Here is a 25,488-nt window from a genome sequence, read left to right as displayed (position 1 = left end):
AGGGGGACACAGGGGTCAGATCCCCACGTCAATTTGTCCTCATCTTGACATTTGAGGCAGGTTTTGCCCCCTAAAACAGTTTTTTTTAGCTGAAACAAACAAACACATATTTCTTCCTTTGGGTCCCTTTATACACCTGCCAAGTTTCATGGAAATCGGAGGGGAACACTTGGATAACCTCCCTTGTTAGTCTTACACACTTTGTAATTATATAACACTGCATATATTATAATGTTTTATTTTAATTTGTAAAACTGTAACTGTAGAACAATTGTATATTTTTTTTATAACATTTCTATCTTGTTAAATGTGTTAAAGGTTTCATCCTGGAATGGAATGTCTCACATTTATGTGTGTTTCAATTTCCAATACATTCGAATGAATACATATTTGTTTCAATGGCATTTACAAAATCACCTCTGACATTATATGTTAAACAAGTAAGATTATTTTTGTGCACGAGTGTGTTAGCCGATGTGTAGCAAAGTATTTTAGGAACAACACTTGAAAAAAAATCTTGAAGGACTAACTAATGATTTTTTTTTGTTTTTGTAATCGAAGATCATAATACCTTTTAAGGTGTGGTAATATTATTGAGATACCAAACTCTCGGATCCGGATCCAGATCCGAAACTTTCAGCCCCTTTTTTTTCGGATCCGGATCCGTTTGGCCATCCCTTGTCTGGAGGGGAGTTATTTTTGTGTATATATATTGTCCTGTTTTGTACCTTGTTACATTTGTACTTGGTGCAGAGTCTGAAGAAGATCTTGCTAGAAGGTTGAAACGTTACGTTTAGTTTGTTTTATAATAAAATAAATTTCTACCTTGGTCAGCATATTGAGTTTTCCCAGGAGATGTAGTACATAGTAATGTTGGTACAAAAAGCAAACCCTAATTGAAGTTCTGGTCGAGCATGCAGTTTTCATTGAAATTTCTACGTCTTATATTGATACACAAACAAATCGTCATCTATATCATTTATGTCTTTTTTTTTTTTTTAGCTTTCACAGTCTTTCATATCTACAAACAGTGATGATGGTTCCGAAGATAAGGAAAATGTCAATGATGACAATATCCAATCAGAACAAAGCTTAGCAAATGGCGTCAAAGATGGGAGAGACAAGAGTGAAGCTGTGAATGGTGGTAGTGAGAGTGAAGCAATGGTGACTGGTGAAGATGAAATTAGGATTCCAAGTGAAGAAAGCAGAGTTGGTGAAATTGAAGAAAACTGCAATATTCACGAGAGTGATGTTTCATCTGAAATGATTCCCATGGGAGTAGATATCATGGACAAGATATATAAGAACCCACGCATCAGTCTTTTGTATGATGATAGCGATTCTGAGAGTGACGTCTCGGAATTCGATAGGAAACTTTGGCCACCTGTTAGTCTTGACAAGGTTTCAGATGTGAATTCTGAGTCTGAAAATGAAAGTGAAATGTGGTTTGGTTGGCATAGCGAAGGTTCCGAGGCTGAGAAGGAAGTGCCTGTTTGCTCGGCTGTTGACAGAATCCACGATTATGCAGTGGAAAGCAGCATAAAGGGTTGTGAAAGTGACCCAGCAGAAGCCACCAAAAGAGGATGCATTGGTGAAGCGGATGCATTAAGGGAAGATGATCATTCAGACCTACAAAACAACCTTTTGCAAGCCTCTAATAATGATACTTCAAATACAAATGAAGATCTGCAGGCTAGTGAATTGAAAAGCGGAAGTGAACAGTACAATAATGAGGAATCTGTAGAAGATGAAGTGCCTAGTCACAAAGATCTGCAGGCTAGTGATTTGGAAATTAAAAACGAACAGTACATTAATGAGAAATCTGTAGAAGAAATATGTGGTCACAGAGATCTGCAGGCTAGTGCATTGGAAAGCAAAAATGAACAGTACAATAATGAGGAATCTGTAGAAGAAATATGTGGTCACAAAGATCTGCAGGCTAGTGCATTGGAAAGCAAAAATGAACAATACAATAATGAGGAATCTGTAGAAGATGAAGATGAAGTGCCCAGTCATAAAGATCTGCAGGCTAGTGAATTGGAAAGCGAAAGTGAACAGCTCAATAATGAGGAATCTCTAGAAGATGAAGTGCCAAGTCACAGCGGCGGTGACAGAAGCAATGAATGTGCAACCGAAGGTGAGAACATGAAAAAATGTGAAAATAAACCACTGGAGGCCACAGAATGTGATTGTGACTCGGACGGTAGTGACGAGAGCCTCTTGGATTTTGAAAATAGACTTTGGCCTAACAGATCAGTCAATAAACCTGCTTCAAATGAAGAAACTGAAATTTTTGAGCAGCACAGTAGTGAAGAGACTGAAGAATGGAAAGGCTGGTAAACATTTTAGCAATGTGAGCTTTGTTGCAGAGTGCAAATCATGGTAGTTTATTGTGATGTACCTCATTTTGCATGCGCTTACCAGGGTATGAATGATTTCCAAGATTTACAAGGTCTTAAAGGTGGATAACATATAAGTCATTTAGAAGTGAATTATTTCTTGTGATATAACTTTTGTCACATTTTATAGTACAAATATGAAGATCTGTGTTCTGGAGTACTTATATTTGATCTTTTACAGCATCATTTTGATTCTTAAAATATCATTTTTTAATAATAACATTTTATAATTTTTTGAAGTATTCAGATAATCAATTTAATAAGAGTAAGACAATTATTGTTACATGATTTATTGCAAATGCACTTTTTACTTCATATTGCATTCTTGCTTCCTTGACCATATATAGCTAATTATATATATGTGTGTGTGTGTGTACATTTATATGGCTGATACAATGATGACAGTGTGATCAATTTTTTTTCACTTTTGACTGTTGACATTTTATTATGTTCGGGAAAAATATGTAAATTTCATACGAAAATCAAATTAATATCAACTTTATTGCATGTCCATATAATGAGACTAAGTAATGTGATATTTTTTTACTCATTGAAATTTTAATATGTTGAAAAATTGAACTTTTTATTTGCATGAACCCAAGCAAATTTTCTTATAAGTTCTTAATCCATTTGTATAGCGGAATTTTAGATTTACTTTTTTAACCAGTAAAACAAATGTTTGTTTCGTTTGACTAATAACAAACCTTTTTTTTTTCCTGGAGTCTTATTTCTCTAAATGTGTATTTCACTTAAACTTTCTGCTGATCCATATGCCTTTGTGGGTGGTACCTTATCACTCCAGTTTCCAAAAACTGCCACTAGGTGGCAGGCACAACAATCAATTTCAGCAATATATTCCTGATTAAAGAGATGCAGTGGCAGTTTGTAAAGTACAGTGAAGTTGCTCCAATCTGATCTTGACGTAGATGCAAAAGAGGCATCCCGTTTCACTGAGGATTTGACAGATGGTGATTTGAGACACAATTACTGACACTTATGGATGTGACTGTGACGTGAAGATCCCTTGATTGCAAGGCGACTGTGCTAGACACTACACTGTCTGTTGCTAGTTCTGATGAACATTAGTTGAGCCACATTTTTATGGTGAATAAAAGATCAAGATTGTGGTACAAAAACTGGGCATATTTCAGGATCAAAAGCTATATATAAAATGTTATTTCGGTGTTAAAATGGGAAATAAAAACCTACATTTGTTGTAAGAACCATACTTATTACACAAAATTAACATTCACTTCTAATAGCACATCTATATAGTTATCAAAGTTTTAAGTTTATTCCTGTGTAAAGGAATTAATTTTTGCTTCTCAAATATTTATAGTAGAATTAGCCAATTTTCCGTGATTTGCTTAACTCGCAGGATAATTCAGACCTCAGAAGGTGTCTCATTGGTAAATAAACCATAAATTTTGTGTTTAAGAGTTCATTTTGTGGCAAAACGTAGCAAAATGCACCTCACACCTTTCAAAGGCATGAAAAATTAACGTTACAATGTGTTTGTTACATTTCGTAAATATTCTTGCCCTTAAACATTAGTTTTGTGACTGCGTACGTATATTAAATGATTGATAATATCTAAATAACAGCAAAAGCAAACCACATGAAAATTCACGTCAGATTTTTGAATATATTGTTTTTTTGAAAGGAGAGGAAAATTTGAAAACAGCTGCCCTGGCGGTGGCTAAAAGTCCAGCCGAGCCTTGACCTCGAGAGAGAAAAATTATGTAATGTAAGAATTCCTTATGTACAGTATTTCCTTGTCCGAATCGGCAAGAGACTGTTGTTCTCTTTCCTTCCTGCGATGTCAGGTTGTACAAATTGACCTTGAGTACCGTTGCCACGGATCAGGCAATGACCGAACAACTGTGGCCTGAAGTGGATTTCAGGATAGGTCGGGTCAATCCACTGTAATTGTTGATAAGTACTTGCAGTGGTGTCGCGTACGGTTCGCATACAAGTGTTCACAATTATGTTTTTGTACTGAATGCAGATTTACTCCTCTCCCTTGTAACTTCATATTCAATTGAAAACGTGAGAATAACAGTTCAATTTATTTTCAACAATTTCCCCCCAAAATCATGCTATATTTGAAGTAATGCAAGAAGGACCTAGGAGAAATTGCCCCTCTCCCCCTTAAGATCCGCCAGGTTTAGCGAATTCTCGCTAAAGTTTGCAACTATGTAGCACAGACCTTTTCGAGTCCCCCCTAGACATGCCTTGTATATGCTGCACTCTGGTGCCGAATGTAAGAAGTATTGCTGCTTGCATCAGTGTTCGCACAGCGAAGTGAACATCTTCGGGGTATAGTGGTCAACAGCCCCTTAGCTGTCAGATCTATGCAACACGCACAGCAATTGTGTTCAACGCCCTCCGTGGAACACCGTAGGAGTCAGTGTTACCAACTATCTAAAAAAAGTTATCAGATGTGAAATAAGTCACGTCAGAGTATATTTTGTGTATATACTCGTACATCAAACTTAGTATTTTTTCGAATAAATATATATGTGTGTGTGTGCATTTAATATGTACGTAATTTAAGATACTTGAGTGTTCACGTGCTCATGCGAACATTATCAGGCGACTCGTCTGAGTACTTGCGTATGCATGTTTGGATTGCAGTGCAAGTAGAGGTTGTGGAACATTGTTAGAAAGGAGGTAGGAGTAGGGTGAGCAGACACATACATTCAAAAAAAGAGGACAGAGCATGGCAAAAAAAAGGACAAAGCCATTGAAAATAGGACACTGCAAAAAATCGCAACACAATTTTGTCAATGTAGAAAAAAAAATATCTTTAAATACCAACACTTGGCTCACAGATACTTCTCCGATGCATTTTTTCAATAATTCCCTGTTTTAAGTAAAGAAATCAATATCCTAATCTATTCTAACACCTGACAATAATAACTAAGAATATCTATAATTTGAGTGTCAGCTTTGGGGTTTAGTCCACTTCAAGCACAGAATGGCTAATCAGGACTGGACCTACAGTTTAAAGTGCAATTTGAACAACTACCTAGTCATATCGTAAATTCTGTTACAAAGCTAATAATGAACTACAGGCACAGTGAGCAAGCTAATATATTAATATTTGGATGTTACAAAGGTACAGGTCTTGCCAACACAGAGCACCAATCACTGTTCAAAATGGCCACCTCTGGCCTTCACACAGGCCCGAAGTCTGAGGCCAGTCATCGATCGCAGCACGCATGGTCTCGAGGGGAAAGTTCGCCACTGCCTTCACAAGAGGATGCTTGAGTCTTGCAAGGTGTAGATGCCTCTTCCTACGGACCATGCCTTCCAAAACGGACCACAACCTGTAGTCAATGGGCTGAGGTCGGGGCTGCTGGAGCGCCAATCAGGCACATTCCTCTGAAGCCACTCCCGTGTGGTCTTTGCCTGTAGGCCAGTGCTGAGTCTTGCTGGAAGCTCCACAGCTCATTGTTGAACGTGGTGCCAATTTATAAAAGTTATCAAAAGTTTCTAATAATTTCTATTAATGAAGACGAGCTTTATAAAGAGATGATAGTTAGTGCCATTTGCCCCTAATACTACTACCATCAAAAGCAAGTCAACTGCTTTTAAATGTGCATCAGCTCAAGAGCCTAGTAGATAATCCACCATGCTGTTCGTAAACTACAGTTTGGGACATCTGTGATAGTGACATCAATGTGACATTTGCGTAAGCCATTCATAAGACCTCGACTGACTTGACTCGAGTTTAAGAACCCACGTATTGGTATTTATCATGTCATGATGGGTGAGGATGCATTGAATTTGTCTTATTATTAACCATGTTATCCCATTCCATTATGATGTGGTGGTACATTAAAATGCTAGATATGGCTTCCCTTGTGTGTGAAAATGAAACAGAATACATATGGATCACCCCCCAAAAGCCAGTGTGCAAACTTGCAATTTGACTCCTTTTCATGAGAGCCTCAAAGACATACATCCAAGGCTTGTAAAAACAACCCATGGTGCAAGAGACAACGAGGGCCAGGTCCTACCTACCGACTGCCGAGGTGGGAGATGGTCCAACTAGTTATAGGGTGATGTGTGGTCAGCACGACGAACTCCCAGTCCTAGTAGCTTCCACAACCAGGTTACGCTACTCGTTTGTAGCTCCCCAATTTTACCTCGGTCTGGTGGGTGACCGCCGGTCCCATCCACAGGCTGAAATCTCAGGTGAAAAGTTGTTACGCTTGCCCCAGGAGACTCAAACCTGAGCACATCCTATAGCTGGAGCTCAAAGCATGACGCCTTAGATTGCACAGCCACAGTGCGGTACATCCAATGCTTCTTCACTTGTCTATCTCCCTGACCAACATTTCCAAGTATTGAATCCCCATCTGTCATCTCCTCAGTCGAAAAAAATTCTCTTGTCATTCACAAGCATGGAGCAACCTTTTGGTCGCACCAACATATTTATGTAAGAGCTTTATCCAAGAAATGACATCACAGAAATTCAGTTCTCATTACTAATTGTGATCTCTGTTAGTTATTACAGTTAAGAACATTGTGGAAAATATAGTCGTACATGTTGTAATTTTTTTAAACCAGTGTTATAGACTCATGAGTATAGCAATCATAATGTAGTTTTAGAGTTTTTTCTTCTGTCTTTCCCACACAAATATGCATTGTATGTGTATAATTTTTAGTAATATGTTCAGTTTTTTAATATCTTAATATCGTAATTTGTTAGTTAGTATATTGCTTCAATTTTTTGCTGTTCTCTCCATTGTATGGGTATAATAGTGCAACATAACTCTGGTTATATTATGTTTAAAAAAAGGTCGTGAAAGAATGTATGCTTGTTAGTATAAGAATGTTCATGTTTGTATGCAAGTATACACAAAATGTAAAGACCTTAGAAATCTATTAATACAGTAACACTATTTCTTGTAATGTTTGCACTTGAGTTATGTTCTCACTAATTGGAAGTTTTTGCTATCATTGTGCAGACACTCCAAATTACAAAACTAATTCATGATTGCAAGTTGGAATATTATTTATTTTTAGAGCTCTATCCAAGTAATTACATCATAGAAATTCAGGTATTTAGTTCTCATTACTAATTGTGATCTCTGTTAGTTATTACAGTTAAGAACATTGTGGAAAATGTAGTCATACATGTTGTGATTTTTTTTAACCAGTGTTATAGAATCATGAGTATAGGAATCAAAATGTAGTTTTAGTTTTATTTCTGTCTTTCCCACACAAATATGCATTGTATGTATATAATTTTTAGTAATTTGCAATGTTCAGTTTTTTAATATTTTAATGTCGTAATTTGTTAGTTAGTACATTGCTTCAATTTTGTGCTGTTCTCTCCATTGTATGGGTATAATAGTGCAACATGACTCTTGTTATATTATGTTTAAAAAAAGGTCGTGAAAGAATGTATGCTTGTTAGTATAAGAATGTTCATGTTTATATGCAAGTATACACAAAATGTAAAGACCTTAGAAATCTATTAATACAGTAACACTATTTCTTGTAATGTTTGCACTTGATTTCATGTTTTTGCTCTCATTCTGCAGACACTCCAAATTACAAAACTAATTCATGATTGCAAGTTGGAAATTATTTATTTTTCTACAAACATTTTTTGTATGCAAATCTTTTATATAGTTGTCATATTAATAAACAGTTTTTGTAAATTAAAAATAGTGTATTTTTATTTTTGTGAGTTAGTAAGATGTTATATTTGGGATTTCGTTAAATCATTTTAATGTTTTTATGTTATAGGAATATTTGCAACTTTGCAAAATCATTGTATAATTGATTTTGAAACTTAAAAGGATAAAATCACACAAGAGACAGGATTCATTGTTGCAAGCAATAATTGGAATCCGACTTCCAAACTGTTGGACTAAATATGATTAAAGGATTACTTGGGCCAAAGTGATTTACAATATAAATCATTTGTGTTTTGAGGTTTTTCAAGTCAACTTTATGCACACACAGGCTAATTGGAACTGGACTTACAGTTTAAAGTGGAATCCGAAACACTATGTATCAACCTGGTCTGGTACACCTTGATTACAAGGCTATGATGTTACCACTATGCCATCTTGCCTTGCTTGCTGTGTTTTATAACTTTTTTAGCACATGACTGTTCTTTTGATTGAGCCAGAGTATTGAATAAAAAGATAAATATACATATACTTTGTTTTTGTAGATTTCATTGAGTGAATAAATATCGACAATTAAGATTGCTGGCCACAATGTGGTTTGTAGTTTGTTCAGGCTACTTTGCTTGCATCTTATAATTAGCTAGTTGTTATTGGCAGGGCTCGAAAAATCCCGGTCGCCATGGCGACCAAAAGTTTCAGCCTGGCGACTGTGATCTTTTGCTGTAATATTGCCATTTTTGAAGTTTGCATGTACGAAATTTTGAAGATTCTAAGTTCAAATTGCAGTACTGCGTAAGTTAGCAAATTATTTTTTTTTTCCAACGTTGTGAGCATTCCATAGAATCAGTAACAATTTTTAACTCTTTGTCCCCTAACCCCCCATTTCCCGCCTTCTCACATGATTTAGCGATGTTTTGAATATGGTGATTCTCAGCTTCTTATAGATTGATTGATTTGCTTTATTTTACTTTGCTTTTTGTGCCACTTTTGGCTAATTTCCAAAGAAGGAGAAAAGTGATGATGAATGAACACTAAGAAATACCCAGGTTGGGATTTGAACCCGGGAGCAATAGCGTCGTAGCACAATGTGCTAACCACTCTGCGACGGGGGCCGGCTCAGCTTCTTATAATATGCACAATTGCTAGTTGGTGGTTTCATGGCGCCTAGGTCTGAAGAACATTTTTCGAGCACTGGTTATTGGAGTGTCAGAGAAATTTCTAAGGTAGTGATTGCTGCTACAATTGTTTCAAGCATTCCTATTGGCTGGTAGCTTTTTGGGGTAGTATGTTAGGCAAGTTCGGTTTGGTTCCCTTAGGAAAAGATGATGACGAAAATGGTTGTAGCAGCAATACCTACCAATTTCTAAATATGTACCTTAAAACGCATTACAATTACTTTTCGCCATTTATCAGATCGATAGAATATCTATTGGTAAATATTTATTTTTAACCGATCACATTATACCGTGCGTCCATTTCGATCTTCAGCCGAGAGATCGGGAGAAGCGTGGCGGGCGGCGCTGACGGAGATGCCGAAATTTGCGGCCTGTAATGCCCGCTTATTTTTATGGACATATGCAGACATTTATATAAATATTGCAAAACGAACACTAACCTCTGATATAAGAGTTGTTCAAACTGATATCCACCAAGTGCCAAGTGTGTAGACTTTCGGGGAGAATATGTTGAATAGCCTGAAACTTCCGTGCCTGTAGCTAAAGTCCTTCTGGGTCGGGCCGAGAACTTATCAGCCCCCCCTTGTAACGCGAACCTTGCGGCTGGCATTCCTATCCTCTTACTGACACAACACACACACACACTGCAATAACACAAACAAGTAACGGCAAGTAACCAATAATAACACTCTTGCGCACAGTACGAAATTAACATGCTCTTGGTTTACATCTGCTCGCCACTATATGCACAGCTCTGTCGCGAAATAACAAAACAATCGAGCTCGGAGATTTCGGATTGCAAGGAAGCTAACGAACACCATTGACTTTTAACGGTTTCGTCTACAGCGTAATATTGATACAGTGTTGCACATTCGAAACCTCCAAACGATCTCCATCGACACAAAACTCTTTCAAGGATATAAACTTAAGCAGGACGTTACTGGTCAAAACTATTATATGATTAAAATGTTTTATTATCTGTGGCTCTTAACATCGTTTCTAAAGCGTATTTTTTGTGTATATAAGGGCAGAACTTGGATGAATTACAGATGATAAATTATAACACAGGTTAGTGCTAGTTTTGCAATATTTATATAAATGTCTGCATATGTCCATAAAAATAAGCAGGCATTACAGGCCGCAAATGTCGGCAGCCAGCACCGCCTGCCACGCTTCTCCCGATCTCTCGGCTGAAGATCGAAATGGACGCACTGTACATAGTGCAACCCCAATTTAAGGTGCCCAGATTTAGCATTTTACCACATTGTGCATTCAATCCTCAAGGACACAACAAAGTATATTGCTATAATTTTTTTGTGGATTATTTCAAGCGAAAGGCCATCTTTCCAGGTGGTTGCCAGTTCAGGCTACAAGTCGCTTCACCTTCCTGGCTCTATCTTGAGAAAGATCAATCTCTTTAAATTCAAATGTCGAAGCTGCACGGGTGATAGTTTTCTTTCAGTGGCTTTGATTTCTGACCAGCACTGGCGAGAAAGTTTTTCTATTATCGATGGTGAACATCCAAACGAAAGGTTATTTTCCAGCTGGTTGCCAGCTCGGGCTGCAAGTTCAAACTTCAGCAGAACCTCTTGCCCTGTATAATCGACGCCAGAGTCCGGCGATTGAGAAACGCTGCTCTACACTACACAATGTGAAAGAAAGTTTGGGTGTTTCCAAAAGGTACAAAGTACAGACTTGAAGTATTTATCATGTTTTTACATCAATTTGTACTCGTCTTGTAATTATCAGCCCTTTATAATAAATAACGCAAATTAGTGAAAAATCAAATTACGTGTGTGTGAAATAAATAATTTTAGGCCGACACTCATTTTACATGGTGTGTCTGCCTTCACCCAGACGTCCATAGTGTCTGTCGTTTTACAACACAAAGTTCCTTAGCTTTTAGAGGATATCAGTTGAACAACTTTACTTGTTAACTCTTTGCTTGGTAAAGTCTCGTTTCAACATTACGAACCATCAAATAAAAAAAATGCAATGTTTATCCTGGCCTGGGTATGTATATCATATGTGTACACTGGCCTCAACAAGTACTCCGGCAGTTTGTTTCTTTATACAGCATATTTGCAGAAGATACAATTCAATCTACAGTTGTATTAATATACGCTGTATAAAACACAACTTATTACTAAGTTTGTTCACACTGTCGGCAAGAACTCCTGCAGCCTTAACCCCACTTTGCATAGGAACTTAATCTTCTGTCATTCACAGCACCCCTCGTCCATGTTTTCACGGGCTACGATTTCAAAATTTGAATTATATGAAGTCTCCAGATATCTTGAGGAGGGGGCGGAGCAAGTGTCCCCTCTGCGGGCGTCTAGAAGCCTTCACGCTCCAGAGGTCTGCCCTTCGTTGTTTCATCACACAGTGCGCCCATAGTGTACAAAAAATTCTCGTTTTCCTACACAAAAATGTCTGTGGCAACCCTGATTCTGTGACTCTCGGCTGCATTCAAGATAGATGTCGTTTTACGAGCAAAACGTTAAAATAAAAAGCCGTTCTTAATAAGGTACAGTCACCGCCAATAGAAATGGGACACCTATATTCTGAAATACTCTTTTCTTTACAAGCCGAACCCTGTGGCCGAGTGGTTACCACATCGCGCTGCGACGCCAAGGGTCCCGGGTTCGAATCCAGCTCGGGCTTGGTTGTTTGTGAATGTCCATTCATCATATCATCACTTATCCCCATCTTCGCAAATTAGCCAAGAGGCACAAAACGCGAAGTAGAATAAAGCCGTGGCAGAACTCACCATTGAAAATTGCTATTATAATGAAGTTATCATCTTAGAGTTAGACAACACGCACAACGCCTTGGAGGGAAGGATCTAGGTGTCACATTTGTTTTGCCGGTGACTGTACGCTACGACGCCATGGATTCCACGTTCGAATCCCGGTATGGGCATGGGTGTTATTTGTGATAGTCCCTTCATCAATCATCCTCATCTTCGCGATTAGCCAAAAGTGGCAGAAATGCGAAGTAAAATAAACCAAATCAGTCAATCAATAATGTACGCTACGAGAGTGAAAGTTTGGCGACGACACATAATTTGCCTCATTAAATTGAATAAATGTGTTTTCAATATTTTAACATACCTTATAAAAATCCTAGGAGCGCATACGCTACTCGCTACACCACAAACCTCGCATGACTACTAATAATCAAGATTACATGCTTCCAGGGTTGTTAAAGGTCCAGGAATTTTAAATAAATTCAATTCCGGTCCAGGAGAGACAATCAGCAAGCGTAAATGGGTTCCGGACCGTAAGGAACCTTTTTATCTGTAACGTATTTCAATTCGGTCCAGGGACCTTTTCCCCCCTATCAATTTAAATACGGTACAGGAGCCTTTTTTCCGGATCAGTTTAAATAGAGCAAGTTCCGTATTGAAATGAAACCAGTGGCGTACAAAAGGGGGGTTACGGGGTTTAACTCCCCCCTTGAGCTTGTGAAATATGAAAAATGCTGTGGAAAAAAAATTAAATGGCCAATTTATCACAGTCAATGATCTGGGAAGATACTATTACTAATAATAATAATAATAATAATAATAATTTGAATTATTATTTCCATGCAGCATGGAGAAAAGCACGCAGCATTCCAAACACACGCGTCTTTCAGAGTGATGCCTTGAAAATAAACACGAGTTTTTGATAATAAAATATGAGGGTAACTATGATTTAAAAGGGAAAAAAGTGTTTTGTATCTCAGTTGCAACACTGTTCAATACACTGGCGTACGCAGGATTTTTTTCGGGGGACTGGAATAGTAAATGTGGATAGCACATGGCTTCGTTTTGGAGGGCAGGATGCATAATAAAATATTTCGTATTTTTGGAGCTTTTCAGTCTATTAAAATTGTATTCAAAGACAAAATTGGTAATCTGGGACTCACTTGAAAAGAGGTTTCGCATTTAGACATTTTGATTTTTTAAAGTTCTTGACGGATTTTTATTTGAAAATTCTGATTTTCTCAAAATTTCGGTAAGGGCTGTAACACCATCGGCCACCCCTCTACGTACGCCAGTGTTCAACGAACATGTATTTTTTGTGTGTGAACAATGAGAATTAACTAAATAAATTTCTTGGTTCGTTGCAAGAGGCTAATGTATAGACAAAGTCTAGGCGGACAAGAATACAGTGACCCAGTCCGCCTTCCCATTGTATTGTTTACCGCAGCATGTTTAGATGTCTCACCTTGTTGACTAGACAATTATCCAAACGACAATAAGCTTAACTATTGTAAAATGTTTTGTTGGTAAGAACAGCGTGACAATACAGATTTGAATTTTCGGGTACATTTATGCGGGGAAGAAGCCGGAAAAATTCCAACCAATTTCGGGAATCGAATCCGGATCTCCCGCGTGATTGTCACTTGTCAGACGCTCTACCGACCAGATCACCGCAGCTCCTTGGATGAGTTCCATACTTTGATTATTTCAATTTATTTTAATATATTTCTTGTATTTATGGATCTTCTTCACCCTTGAAATGTCTCACCTCGTTGACCAGACAATTATTTCGTAACAAAGAAACAAAAAAATGCTCCCAGGATTTGATAAAAATCTAATGACTAGAAAGTAATTTCGTTCTATTGTTTTCATAAATACTATATTTATAGTAGTATTATTAGTAGTAATTCAGCTAATTAATTAATTATAAGTATTATTAATTAATTGTGATTATTATTATTTAATTAAAGTATAATAAAACAATGGTAATTTGAATTTGGAGAAAGTTTTAGTAATAACACCCCCCCTTTGATGGAATCCTCCGTACGCTACTGAATGAAACAATACAAAACTTGGACCGAATTTAAATTGTGCGAGGAAAAAGGTTCCAGTGCTGCAGCGGATCCCAATAGAACCAATTAGAATTTATTGGTTTCCGGATCTTTAACAACCTTGCATGCTACCTTTAAGAGTAACCGAGGAATGAATACCTTATCTTTATTTAATGCGTCGCCAAGAGCCTAATCAGCAGGTCCCCCCAACCTCTATGGTGGTAGAAAACAGAGGCGGTTCGTGGTTTGTAACATTGGTGGTTGCAGTGAAAGTTTAAAATTATATATTACTATAAGTGTGTGTGTATTCAATCACACCCCTGTAAACTGGAGGCCAGTTGATGTTCTTTGAGGGGAGACGCACCTTGATGGCCCTTTAGCGTCACTACTGTTTTCCCGGTTTCTCCGCAATATACTGGAAACTTTTCCATATCTTGGAGCCGCGGTGCTGTAATCGGGAGGGCGTCTGACTGTAAGCGGAAAATCCGGGTTCGATTCCGAGGGTGGAACTAAGGTCGGAATTTTGTCCGGCCTTGTGTCTGCATAAAGCGGCTCTAGGGTTCACTCAGACTCAAATAAATAGGTACCTGAGAGGTAAAGTAAATAACGGCGATATGAAAGTTTTGATTATATAGACTATGCTATTGTAATCGATCATCAGAAATTCCTCAGCTTGAAAAATGTCAATAATCAACTTCCTTTCTTTACCCCTTTTTCTACTCGTTTGAGCCGCTACGGTCTAGTCGGTATGGCAGAAGACCCAAGGGTGGGTGTCCCCGTATTAAGCGGCTCTGTGGCTCACCCAGGGTGAACTAAATGGGTATCTAGTTGGGCAAAGGCGGTCGGAGCGGGTTGCCGATCACATCACCACCAACGTGACTGAGATCCATAAAATATGTGGGGCCCTCCCCCTATATATGCCTCATGGCATGGTGCAAAGTGCACGAGAAACTTTACCTTATTTTTCTACCTCATGGCCTAATCGCGACGATGACGATGAAAGGATTGAATCGGACGAACACGATGATACATCCATGCCTTGACCATAGTTCGAAGTTGGGACCTCTGGCTGCGCAACCCTTAAATGCAAGCCTACCACAGATACACAATACGTTTTTGTGTGTTAGCTTACGGTCCAGAAGGCAAGACTGTGGTCACTTTCACATGCGTGGAAGGTTTCTACGTTGGCAACTCTGGAAAGTATACAGTCACCCTGTAACTAGGGAGACCATAATATTTTGACCCCAAAACGATTAACGTATGGATCACATGAATGATACATCATAAACAATGAAATATGATCTCCCGTTGTCAAAAGGTATTCATTCATATAATCTCGGTATGACTTACATAGTGTTGCTGGTCCTTTCTGCAACCCCCGGGCGACCATACACTGGGATAAGGAAAGGAAGGTATAGCGCTGGAAACGCGTGTAAAACCATAGGGAGGCCTCTAATGCCGTCTTGAAGTGGCAGGAACCGAGTACACCACCGCGTAGCGTAGATAGACGGAGATTTCCATCCCGTTCCTGGGCATACAACAGAAAATGATCGGGAAGAAATTTCCCTTATGATTATAATATGTACATTATCTAACTATTATTCTCTACAAAATAAGTTTCATAATTATCTATGTAAGCCCAGAAATATGTGGTGGTTTGCCACCTAAGCAGCAGTCGTCGCTAGGAGGAATGGTAGTTCGAACAGTGCAAAGAGAACTTTATTCGTGAAAAAAATGGAACAATTGAATGTTCTTGTGATGTTCCAAGTTCGAATCCTGACCACAGGATGTTCCTTTTGATTTGTTACCAGCACTGCATAAATGTTTTTCGAGCTACAGGTAAACGGAGTGCGGTGCTGATCCCACCACCTTCACTATGTCTAGTTCGAGAATGACAACAACCACACTCACTTTCAATGGGATCATTACAACACAGAAGTGTCCGGGACTGTACAAGTTACTTTTTTGTTCTCAATTCATCATTCATTCTCATTGTGACGATTAAACTACAGGAGTAGAATATAAGCCAAATGCAATTTTGGCCTAGCTAGAAAAATGCCATCGACAAAGTAAGGTCATCGAGTCCTCCTAGAAGCACAGTTGTTTAACGGCATCAGAGCCAATCCAACAACAACGGTTCTGTGTAGGTGAAACATTTCTTCGCTCTGAAGGGCATGTGTGGTTGCATTCTACAACTGCTATTGAAAGCGAATGTTTCACCTTGGCCGGCCTGCGTAACACCTTCAGAGTCGAACATTTTTAAAGAGAAACAATTAAACCCGTTTACTCCAGCGCATGAACACCGTTGGATTTATTGATACACCTTGCCTTAAATGTTCTTAGCCGTAAATCGTGACAGGCATCAGGTGATTTTCATCAATACAAGTGCATTTGGCAACGCTGTTTATTTACGTTACTGTGATCAGACTTGCTAATGTGTGTTAAAGGGAGTGTGTGCAACCGATTGCACAGCAATAACAAAGAATTTTAAGGGGGGACGTCCTCCATTTGTAACCGCTTCCCAAACTACCAATCGCAGAGTAAGGACTGACGACATTCATCGTCTTGGGATGACTGTATTTGAAAACAAAGTGGTGTGTGTTGTGTGCTTGAGTTAAATTTTTAGCTGTGATAGTGAAAAATGGACACTTTGAAAGAGCAAGTCATGATAAATCAGTTCGTATTGGCTGCAGGATGTGCAAGAGAACAAGCGAAACAGTTGCTTCAAGCAGCACACTGGCAATTTGAGGTAAATTCTTTGTAAACAAATATCCGGGGAATGAACATGGCTGCGAATACGTAATCCTGTAGTGAGAGTAGATTGGCGTGGTCAAGGGCTTAAAAGGTCGGTCACAGGCTGTTGGATTTAAAGATCACCGTGTCTTATACTCTTAGATGATTGTGAATAGTAGCACTGATGAGAATTGCTATAACATATTAACATCATTGTTCGATAATGATTATCTGTTGCACTTTGCCTATGCGTAAATGGTAATTGACTTTTAACCATAATGTTTCACGTTAGTAGAATAGTTGCATGAATTATTTTCATTCGACAGTATTTATATACATGTGCAAGGTATAAACCGTGTCTTAAGGTTTGCAGTAGGTACCTCGATACTTGCCGTCCAATTACATTGAGTGAATAAATATCGACAATGAAGATCGCCGGTCGCAAGGTGGTTTGTAGTTTGGTCAGACTACTTTGCTAGCATCTCATTACAATTAGCTAGTTGTTGGGAGTATCCAAGTGATTGATGAACCGTCATCGTCGTCATTGTATATATGTTGAAACGTACTGCCTGGGGCAACTGTTACCGGCATCCTAGGTCATGGAATTTGCGAGAAAATCGGAAGTGTGTTACGGTATAAAACTGGTGAATATATTGAAAGGGAAAAATTTCATGTAATTGTGGTTCTAGTTGCATAATCTTATCAAAATACAGGCACAATTCACGTTGTAAGTTCAAAGTCCCTATATTTTATAAATAAAGGAAATAACTACATTCACCAGATGGTGAATTTTCACTATTTTTACGGGGTGGCATGGGCATGATTAGTCAGTGTGCGAGGATTTTTTTTAAAAGTTCCTTATTTCTTTTTGTGCATGTTTGTTATGTTTTGGTACTCTTTGTACTTATGTAATCGATAAGAAGTGGCTACAGGGTGTAGATGAGGTTGTTAAGTTAACGAGTATCTAATAATAATAATGGTAACACTTTACTATACCGGAGACGGATTTCTTCAAATTTACAGGAGAAAGTACTTACGCAAATCATTTTCTGTAGCATTGTTGATGTTCGAGAATGTAGTTTTGATCCATTTTAATGCGAATGCATGTGGTTTTCTACGAAAATCTATTTCTGATGCGTTATTGCTGCTGCCGCCACGATGTTGTCCATATATGCTAAATTGAACGAAAGGAGTGCTAATGGAACCTAACCTGACCTAGTAGGCATACCTCGTCCCCGTGATGGTTCGTGGTGCTATCGTGAATTTTTGGGCTAACGTCAATGGTTTTTGAGGCTACCCGTGGATGGTGTGTGGGAAATAAGGAACAACAGTATGTACTCGTTAATGTAAGAAATATACATTATTTTCGTTATAAATTCATTATTTCACCTAAAGAAATGTTCCGCAATGCAGAAGAGTACGTTAGCAATGTAAAAAATTCCAAAAAAAAATCATTGAGAGGTGTCTCCGGTATAGTAAAGTAGTACCATAATAATAATACTCATTATTTTTCATGGTATGCTTTATGCTGATTGTGAGTGAAATATGATAGCAGAAGTACTTACTTTAAAAAATCTCGTGAATATAGCTCAACATGCTAGTCTCACCATCTGGTGACAGTAGTCCTGCCCAAAATTATATTGTTGCATTACTTTAAATACGACAGGAACTTGGAGAGCATAGAATATCTGAGATTTTGTAATATTTACTTTTTTCATCTTTACACCTTAAAAACGTATTTATCCGAACTTTTCATTTGCTGAGTCTTTGCCTGTGGTGATGAATTTGTTGTTGTTTTTTGTAAGGATTTTTCAAAAAATTAAATGGGCCATTGACCCACTGTACATCCTCGAGAATTTTGTTTTAACCTACATATTTCGATGTTTTACATAATATAAAATTGGTTCCAGCATGCGGAATCAAATAATACTACAGCTATTTTTAATGGTGAATGAACATTGGGCAATTTTCAGTTCATGCTTTTCTATTTAAAATATTTTCATCTGCTGAAATTTTGTCTACTGGTTTCACTAGATCTATAGGTGTTTTTAAACATCTACTGTGTTTAGATTTTCAAACAGATATAAATAAAAATTGTTAATAAAGATGAATGAAATGTAATACTTATAGCTCGTGTCTTGCGTTTGTGCGAATTACTCGCTTAGTAGAATATTAAGTATTTAAAAAAAATATTTAAAATACCAAAATATAGTTTACTTACGGTTTGTGAGTATGTACAGTATACCAAACTACGTTTCGGGAGTCAACTTCTCCCTTTCACAGGTTATCTCCTTCGCTAGCGAAAATAGAAGTAAAACAAGGAGCAAGGTAGTAATGGTAAAAAAGGTTTCCTAACAGCTTGCAAAGAGAGGAATGTGGGTATGGAAGTTTTATCAGGAATGGGCAAGTTGTTAGGAAACCTTTTTTACCATAGTAACACCTATCACCTTGCTCCTTGTTTTACTTCTATTTGACGCAGCTATGAAGCAATTTCGCTAGCGAAGGAGATAACCTGTGGAAGGGAGAGGTTGACTCCCGAAACGTAGTTTGGCATACTGTACATACTCACAAATCGTAACTACACTATGTTTTGGTATTTTAAATACTTAATACGATACTTACAGCCACCATTTTAAGCTAAAAACACAGCATACATATTAAATATAATACTGAAGAAGTTATTTCCACTTGTAATTTCTCTACTGTACTGTTTTCAATAGATCTATAGGTGTTTTGAAACATCTACTGTGTTTAGATTTTCAAATAGATATAAAAAACAAATTTTAAATCAGGAGGAATTAAAAGTTATATTTACAGCCAACATATTGAGTTGCATGCACTGTATACAATATTACATGTAATCAGTGGCATGGTGTGGGATTTTAATAAGTGTAACCGGTTATCAGTAGGACATTTAAGGGAGACTTGGGAACCTCCCCACCTCATGCCCCCCCCCCCCCCTATGTCTTCCAAGTAGTTCATATAATATTAATCTTGTATGTCTGCAATTCAATACTAGATTTTGGTAAAGTTATTAATCAGGAAAAAAAAATGTTGACATAAGGACTGAAGTGAAATCGCAAACATTGGTTGTTGACACAATAATACGTAATTTGATACTTACAGAAACATCGAAGGCTACTTATATAGCAGATCAATCCGACGACTCTTCTTTGAAAATAGTTATATGATGCTAGGGTCCCGGGTTCAAATCCTGGCTTGGGCATGGATGTTTGTGATGTCTATTCATCAATTTAATCATATCATCACTCATCCCCATCTTCGCAAATTAGCCAAAAGTGGCAAATCAAATCAAAAAAGTTCCACGATGCTGTCATACAGTGAAGTTTTTAATTTAATTTTGAATTTTTTGGTGCGTCATGGTCATGGTCCATGTTATCCACATCTGAATTCCACACTTTTTTTCACCCGGAAATAGAGTACATGGCCAACAAAAGAGTTTCAACAACTGCGCACGTCCACATAACCACGGATAGTCGTTATACCACGAAACATTGAAATGTCGGTCATATCCAGCAGACGACTTGGTTTTTAAATCGTTCAAAATAGGTTTTGGCCTGCCTTTCGCCACAATTTTGCTTTTTTCTGCAAAAGAACCAACCGAAAAATTGCTTCAAAATATCTTCTATCGCACGATTACACATACTGTTAAGATAGGATGAACCTGCCACCTTAGAACTCGGAGCAAGCTCCATTAATTAATTGATAATGCCCGAAAACAACATAAAGACGAAATACAAAACTCCCACTGCACAGTCCCTCCCACAAACCGTTGTTTACTTTTGTAACACTTGAAGCACCCTCCTTGCCCCCTTCCCTCTCAGCATCAGCCCTTCCCCAATATTTCCTTCAGAACCTGCAAGATGTCCAGTTCTACTACTGTTGCCATCTTAGTTCTTTTAAAACCAGATTTGCCCAAATTGCGAAACTTTTCGTTTCAAATAAGACGTATGTAGAGTAGATGTAGTCTTCATCTGTTTCCTAACTACTCCCACTCCCATGTTTCGCTAAATCCACTGAAATCTCATTTCTGACACCACTACTATTTCATACGTCCTTTGCTACCTTTAAGGCTTTCGCTTTATAGGATAATCGTGACGATGAGGATGCATGGTGAATTATTGAAATAAAATTATTATTTCTTTGTGTATGTAATTATTAATTTTTATAATTATGTAAGAAAAATAGTAACAACGAACATTGAAATAACCATTTCTTGCTGAGGATTCAAACCTGCGACACCTGACACTTCAGAGCGTGCTAAGATAACAATCGGGAAATTATGCTTGTAAGTAATGTTTTCACCCAAAAACAGTTCTACCACCTCAAAAACATTGCTTCAATTCGAAATTATTGCATTCCTGCGACAACGTATGTCAATCTCCATCATTATTATCAACAATTATCACAAATTCCTGTAACCAAAATAATATTATATGTGTGAAATATAGAATTTTAGGTTGACATTTTTAGAAGGACAGTGGACCCCTTGATCATACCCATCCCTCTCCTCTCCTTCTTGCCCATGATGTCGAAGGACAAAGAGGACTTTCGTAATCGCTGATATTTAGTGTAAATACAAAATATCACTTGGTAGTTTGCTTTTGCCCCAATGTGATTTGATTTTTTAAAATTGATTTAAGTCCACTTCATGCACAGTAATGCTAATCGGGACAGTTTAAAGTTGGATCCGAAACGCTTGTGCCTCCACTGGGTATCGAACCTGGGATCCCTTGATTATAAGGCGGCGACGCTACCACTGCACCATTGTTCCCCAGTGTGACTGGACACCTTCAGAGTAAGATAGACCCGATTAGCTCTTTTCTGTCAATTGAATATGGCAACACTGGTCTGTATCCGGTAAGGATCATCGGCAACTGCGCTGGCTAAACAGGCATGCCAAAATCCCGCCTCCTCCTCCCGTGGTCAGTCTTTGCCGCAATGCGAAGTCTTCCTTGTGTGGGCTCAGGGCCCTTTCCTCACGTTGCCTGAGGAGGGTACCGGATCAGTCCTCCTCTTCGCTTTGCCCGGTGTCAGAAAAAATGTCAGTCTGCAATGTTTACTTTACGCCAATATTACCAGCTTATGTACGTAATAATATTTTAAGACGGGTTCTTCAATGCTTTATATTTTGGTGTTACCTGCGGTAACAGCGGTTACATGCACGCCATGCCTCTGCATGTAATACTGAAGAGAATATTTCACTTGTATTTCTTCTACTGTACATGTACAGTAGGAAACCATTGCATTTCAATAGATTTCAGAGACGCACAGTAGAGTACAGTTGATAACAGTAGATTCTGTCTACTGAAAGCAGTAAGAAATTTCCAACAGGTAATAATTATTAAGGTTACTAATTTAAAATTCAAGCAGTTGGAGGTATGTTTATGTTAGCATGTTGAAGCATGTTATCATGAAAATGTACATTTCTCTGCTAGTTGTGTGGAATCTATATTAAGAGTGCAGCAGCATTGTTTGTTCATGAATTTTTTAAACTAGATGAAAATGTCTGGTCTGGCATATCTACAGTCCTTTTCATTCCTTGAAATAAAATATTTACAAATATGTAGAAACGTCAGCTTCATGTTACTAGTAAAAAATTGTATTTGTTGTGCATAATAAGTTTCGTTGACAAAATCTGTCACATTTTACAATTTGCTACTTATTTAGGTCTCGGATGTGGAATATAGTTGATTATGTGTGTATTATTGTTCCTATCCATCTGTGGAAACTCTTTTTCTGGTTTGGCTTGTTCAGTCGCATTAGTCACATATTTCCTTGATCAGTGGCTGTCATTCTTGCATCTAGTTTATTTGCCAAGATTGTCATATATAGAGTGGATGTTGTTTCCTAGTGCTATATGCAGAAAGTTACTGGTAACTTTATCCTATCTTGGAACAAAGTTTAGATCTAAATGCAGAAATGCCTCAACATTTGAAGATAGCAGTGTTACTCAATTGATGATCTTTGTGGTGGGTGACACATGTTATATACAATGTTCTTGTAGAGGAGAATTGAAACATGTTCTTTTTGTATCAGTGGTGGAAAATTATTAGTGATATCTCTGGTTTGCTGGTTAAACACATTAAGTGTTCGACTTTCGATCCTCATCATTGTTGCAATTAGCCAAAAGTGGCAGAAAGTCAATGTAATTTTTTTTAACTATTATGGATATGCAGGAAATAAATCATAACAATGTGTGACTGAAGAAAACGAGGGATTTTGCAGCTGATTTTAAGTATCTAGAAGTAAATACTTGTTCAGTGCCCAGCATCCTTTTTCTATGCTTTCTGCTCATATAGCCAAAGCAAACGAATTATTTAACTCAGTATCTTGAATCATAGACTTGTATTTATATATTTGTTATTTATCCCATTTGCTTTATTGAGACAAGTAATGTATAAATATAATAACCTGTAGCATAACAGCCTGTGTCTACCGACTGACGACCTCATTCCCACCAGAGGTGGGAGATCGTCCAACCAGTTACGAGGTGACATGTGGTTAGCACGATGAACCCTCAGTCATCTTATGTTTTCTATGACCAGGTTGCGCTACTCGTTCGTAGCTCCCTAATTTCCTCATCATGGTGGGCAGCCACCGGTCCCTTAAACGGGCCGAAATCTGAGAAGAGAAGTTATTCTTTCCCCAGGAGACTTGAACCTGCATGCCTCCTGTAGCTGGAGCCCAAAGCTCGTGCCTTGAACCACATGACCATGGTGCAGGACAGAACCAATATATGGTATTATAATTAAGAACATTTTAAATGTAATAGGAGTACATGGTCAAAATCATGTATTGATGTTGTGTAACTTCATTACAAACATTTAAGTATACAAGTTATGGATGGGTTGGGTTAACCAGTACTCGACTACTGTTGACCAATGTCAACTTATTGGTGCAATTACCAATTTGTTGTATCCATCTTTTACACATTTCATTAAAAAAAAGCTTTAAAAGTTAGGAGGAAATTTCAGTCATATTGTTTATGTTGTGCACCCTCTCACATTTGAAGAATGTGGAACGATTTATTCTTTGGTTTAAATGACAGAAGATGAAATCATAACCTCGTTCCTGTATTTTACACTCATTTATTTTGTAATGCATTTTTTACTTTGTTATTATGTTATAACAGAGTTCATGGCACCCAGCATGTCAATGACTTGATAATGACGAACAGACGCATAACTGACTGAACTTTATTTTTGTTATTAACAATAAAGGTAAGAAGCTTTCGGCTTTTAGACCTGTTCGACAGAAATAAAAATCTACATAGAATCAGTGTGATAATTCTGAGCTAGTGATAATAATTGTCATGGGGAAGAGTAATACAATTTCTACATCAAAAATAAGGAAGATTGCTGCAATTAGGAAGAATTGTATAGAGAAAGGAATTCGAGCCATGTTCATGGCAAGTTCCACTGTGCAATAATTTAACAATATATCAATAAATTCCTTGCAACTTATACAAAGCAACAAAATTAACTAACCCAAGTACCCGTTGGGTTACATTCATTAAATAGGAGATTCAACCATTCAGTTTATGGAACATTTGCAATTATATTTTATTATTAATGAAAATTTCATATCCATCCCTGATAAAAATAAATGATATGTGAATTTCGTAGAAATGAAGGAATCTTATTTTTATTTCTACAAGGTTTTCTGAAATTTGGGCTTGTGGACAACATTTTCAATGTCAATCGTGTACTGATCTCTTTGTGAACAAGGCAAGGATATATCAGAAGTACATTCTCTTGTGTGAAGCTGCAGTGAATTTAAGTGATGCTTTTGTAAAGTGTTGTCTGTTACATGCAGTGGTGTGTGGTGACATTTTCTGTTGGGGAAGTCGATCCCGAAAAATTAAGAAAACGTCAAGAATTCATTGCTTCTACATGGTACATTATACTGAAAAGGAATAGCACTCTACCTCATACTGTTTCCTTAACGTCTTTAAGAGGAAAGATGAATATCCTGGCGCAGTTGTTCATTTTTTCGAATTTCAGTTGGTCTGTTGTCAAACGTACTTAATGCAACAGACGATGATGTTCTATGTTGAAACAATTTTCAAGACTTTCACACATTGCAATATTCACAAATCTACTTTTTCACCATGTAGTTCTTTCCATAGTAAATAGTAAACAATGGCAACACTAAAGTTTTTGAAGCAAACAAATAGAAATTCATTTGCCCAAAAAACAGTAACTTTTCACCTCGCAAACCGCTTGAAAAAAGTGTGACCGCGACCAGCAAGTTTTACCAACCCTTATTTGTTGGATCTGTCCATGGACATGTTGGCTGTATTAATAGCCAAAAGACCCTGAAATGTTTATCTTCACATTCATATTTTTGTGTTTCTCCTGTGTTTTGAAACTTCATAGTTTATTTATGAATATAAATGTTAAACTAGCTTGGTGGATGTGCTAAATTGCTGACTGTATACAGTACACTTAGACACTCAATCGTGCAGTTCACAACACTGAGGACAACAGACTGAAGCAATGCACTCTAGCTTTCTTTCCGCCCTAGCCGATTGGGACACAATGTACCGATAGAAGGCTACAGGCTGGCCAGGGTGATGTGCAGATGTTTTGTCAACATGCCGGGAGAGGGTGTTGATGGCCCCTTATCGTAAAAGGACAAACCTTGGAGGCTTGCAGGTTGATTCTGTTGAGACAACATGGAAGAAATAATGAAAAACCAAAA

General features: G+C 37.7%; 2 protein-coding genes across 2 annotated transcripts in view; both read left to right on the top strand.

The window, feature by feature from the left end:
• LOC145999587 (uncharacterized) overlaps positions 1-4,493 on the top strand; it is a 30,070-nt gene extending 25,577 nt beyond the window's left edge. Inside the window, exon 7 of the mRNA XM_083136623.1 lies at positions 1,003-4,493. Within this exon, the coding sequence (XP_082992749.1) occupies positions 1,003-2,340 (1,338 nt within the window). The 3' untranslated portion in view covers positions 2,341-4,493. The remainder of the gene's footprint in view (positions 1-1,002) is intronic.
• An 11,986-nt stretch (positions 4,494-16,479) lies between these two features.
• Positions 16,480-25,488, top strand: part of LOC145999588 (UBA-like domain-containing protein 2-A) — a 169,915-nt gene continuing 160,906 nt past the window's right edge. Inside the window, exon 1 of the mRNA XM_083136624.1 lies at positions 16,480-16,777. Within this exon, the coding sequence (XP_082992750.1) occupies positions 16,670-16,777 (108 nt within the window). The 5' untranslated portion in view covers positions 16,480-16,669. The remainder of the gene's footprint in view (positions 16,778-25,488) is intronic.

The sequence above is a fragment of the Lepisma saccharinum genome, chromosome 15 (genome assembly GCF_977018435.1).
Source record: "Lepisma saccharinum chromosome 15, izLepSacc3.1, whole genome shotgun sequence".
NCBI lineage: Eukaryota > Metazoa > Arthropoda > Insecta > Zygentoma > Lepismatidae > Lepisma > Lepisma saccharinum.
This window is presented reverse-complemented; position numbering and strand designations above follow the sequence as displayed.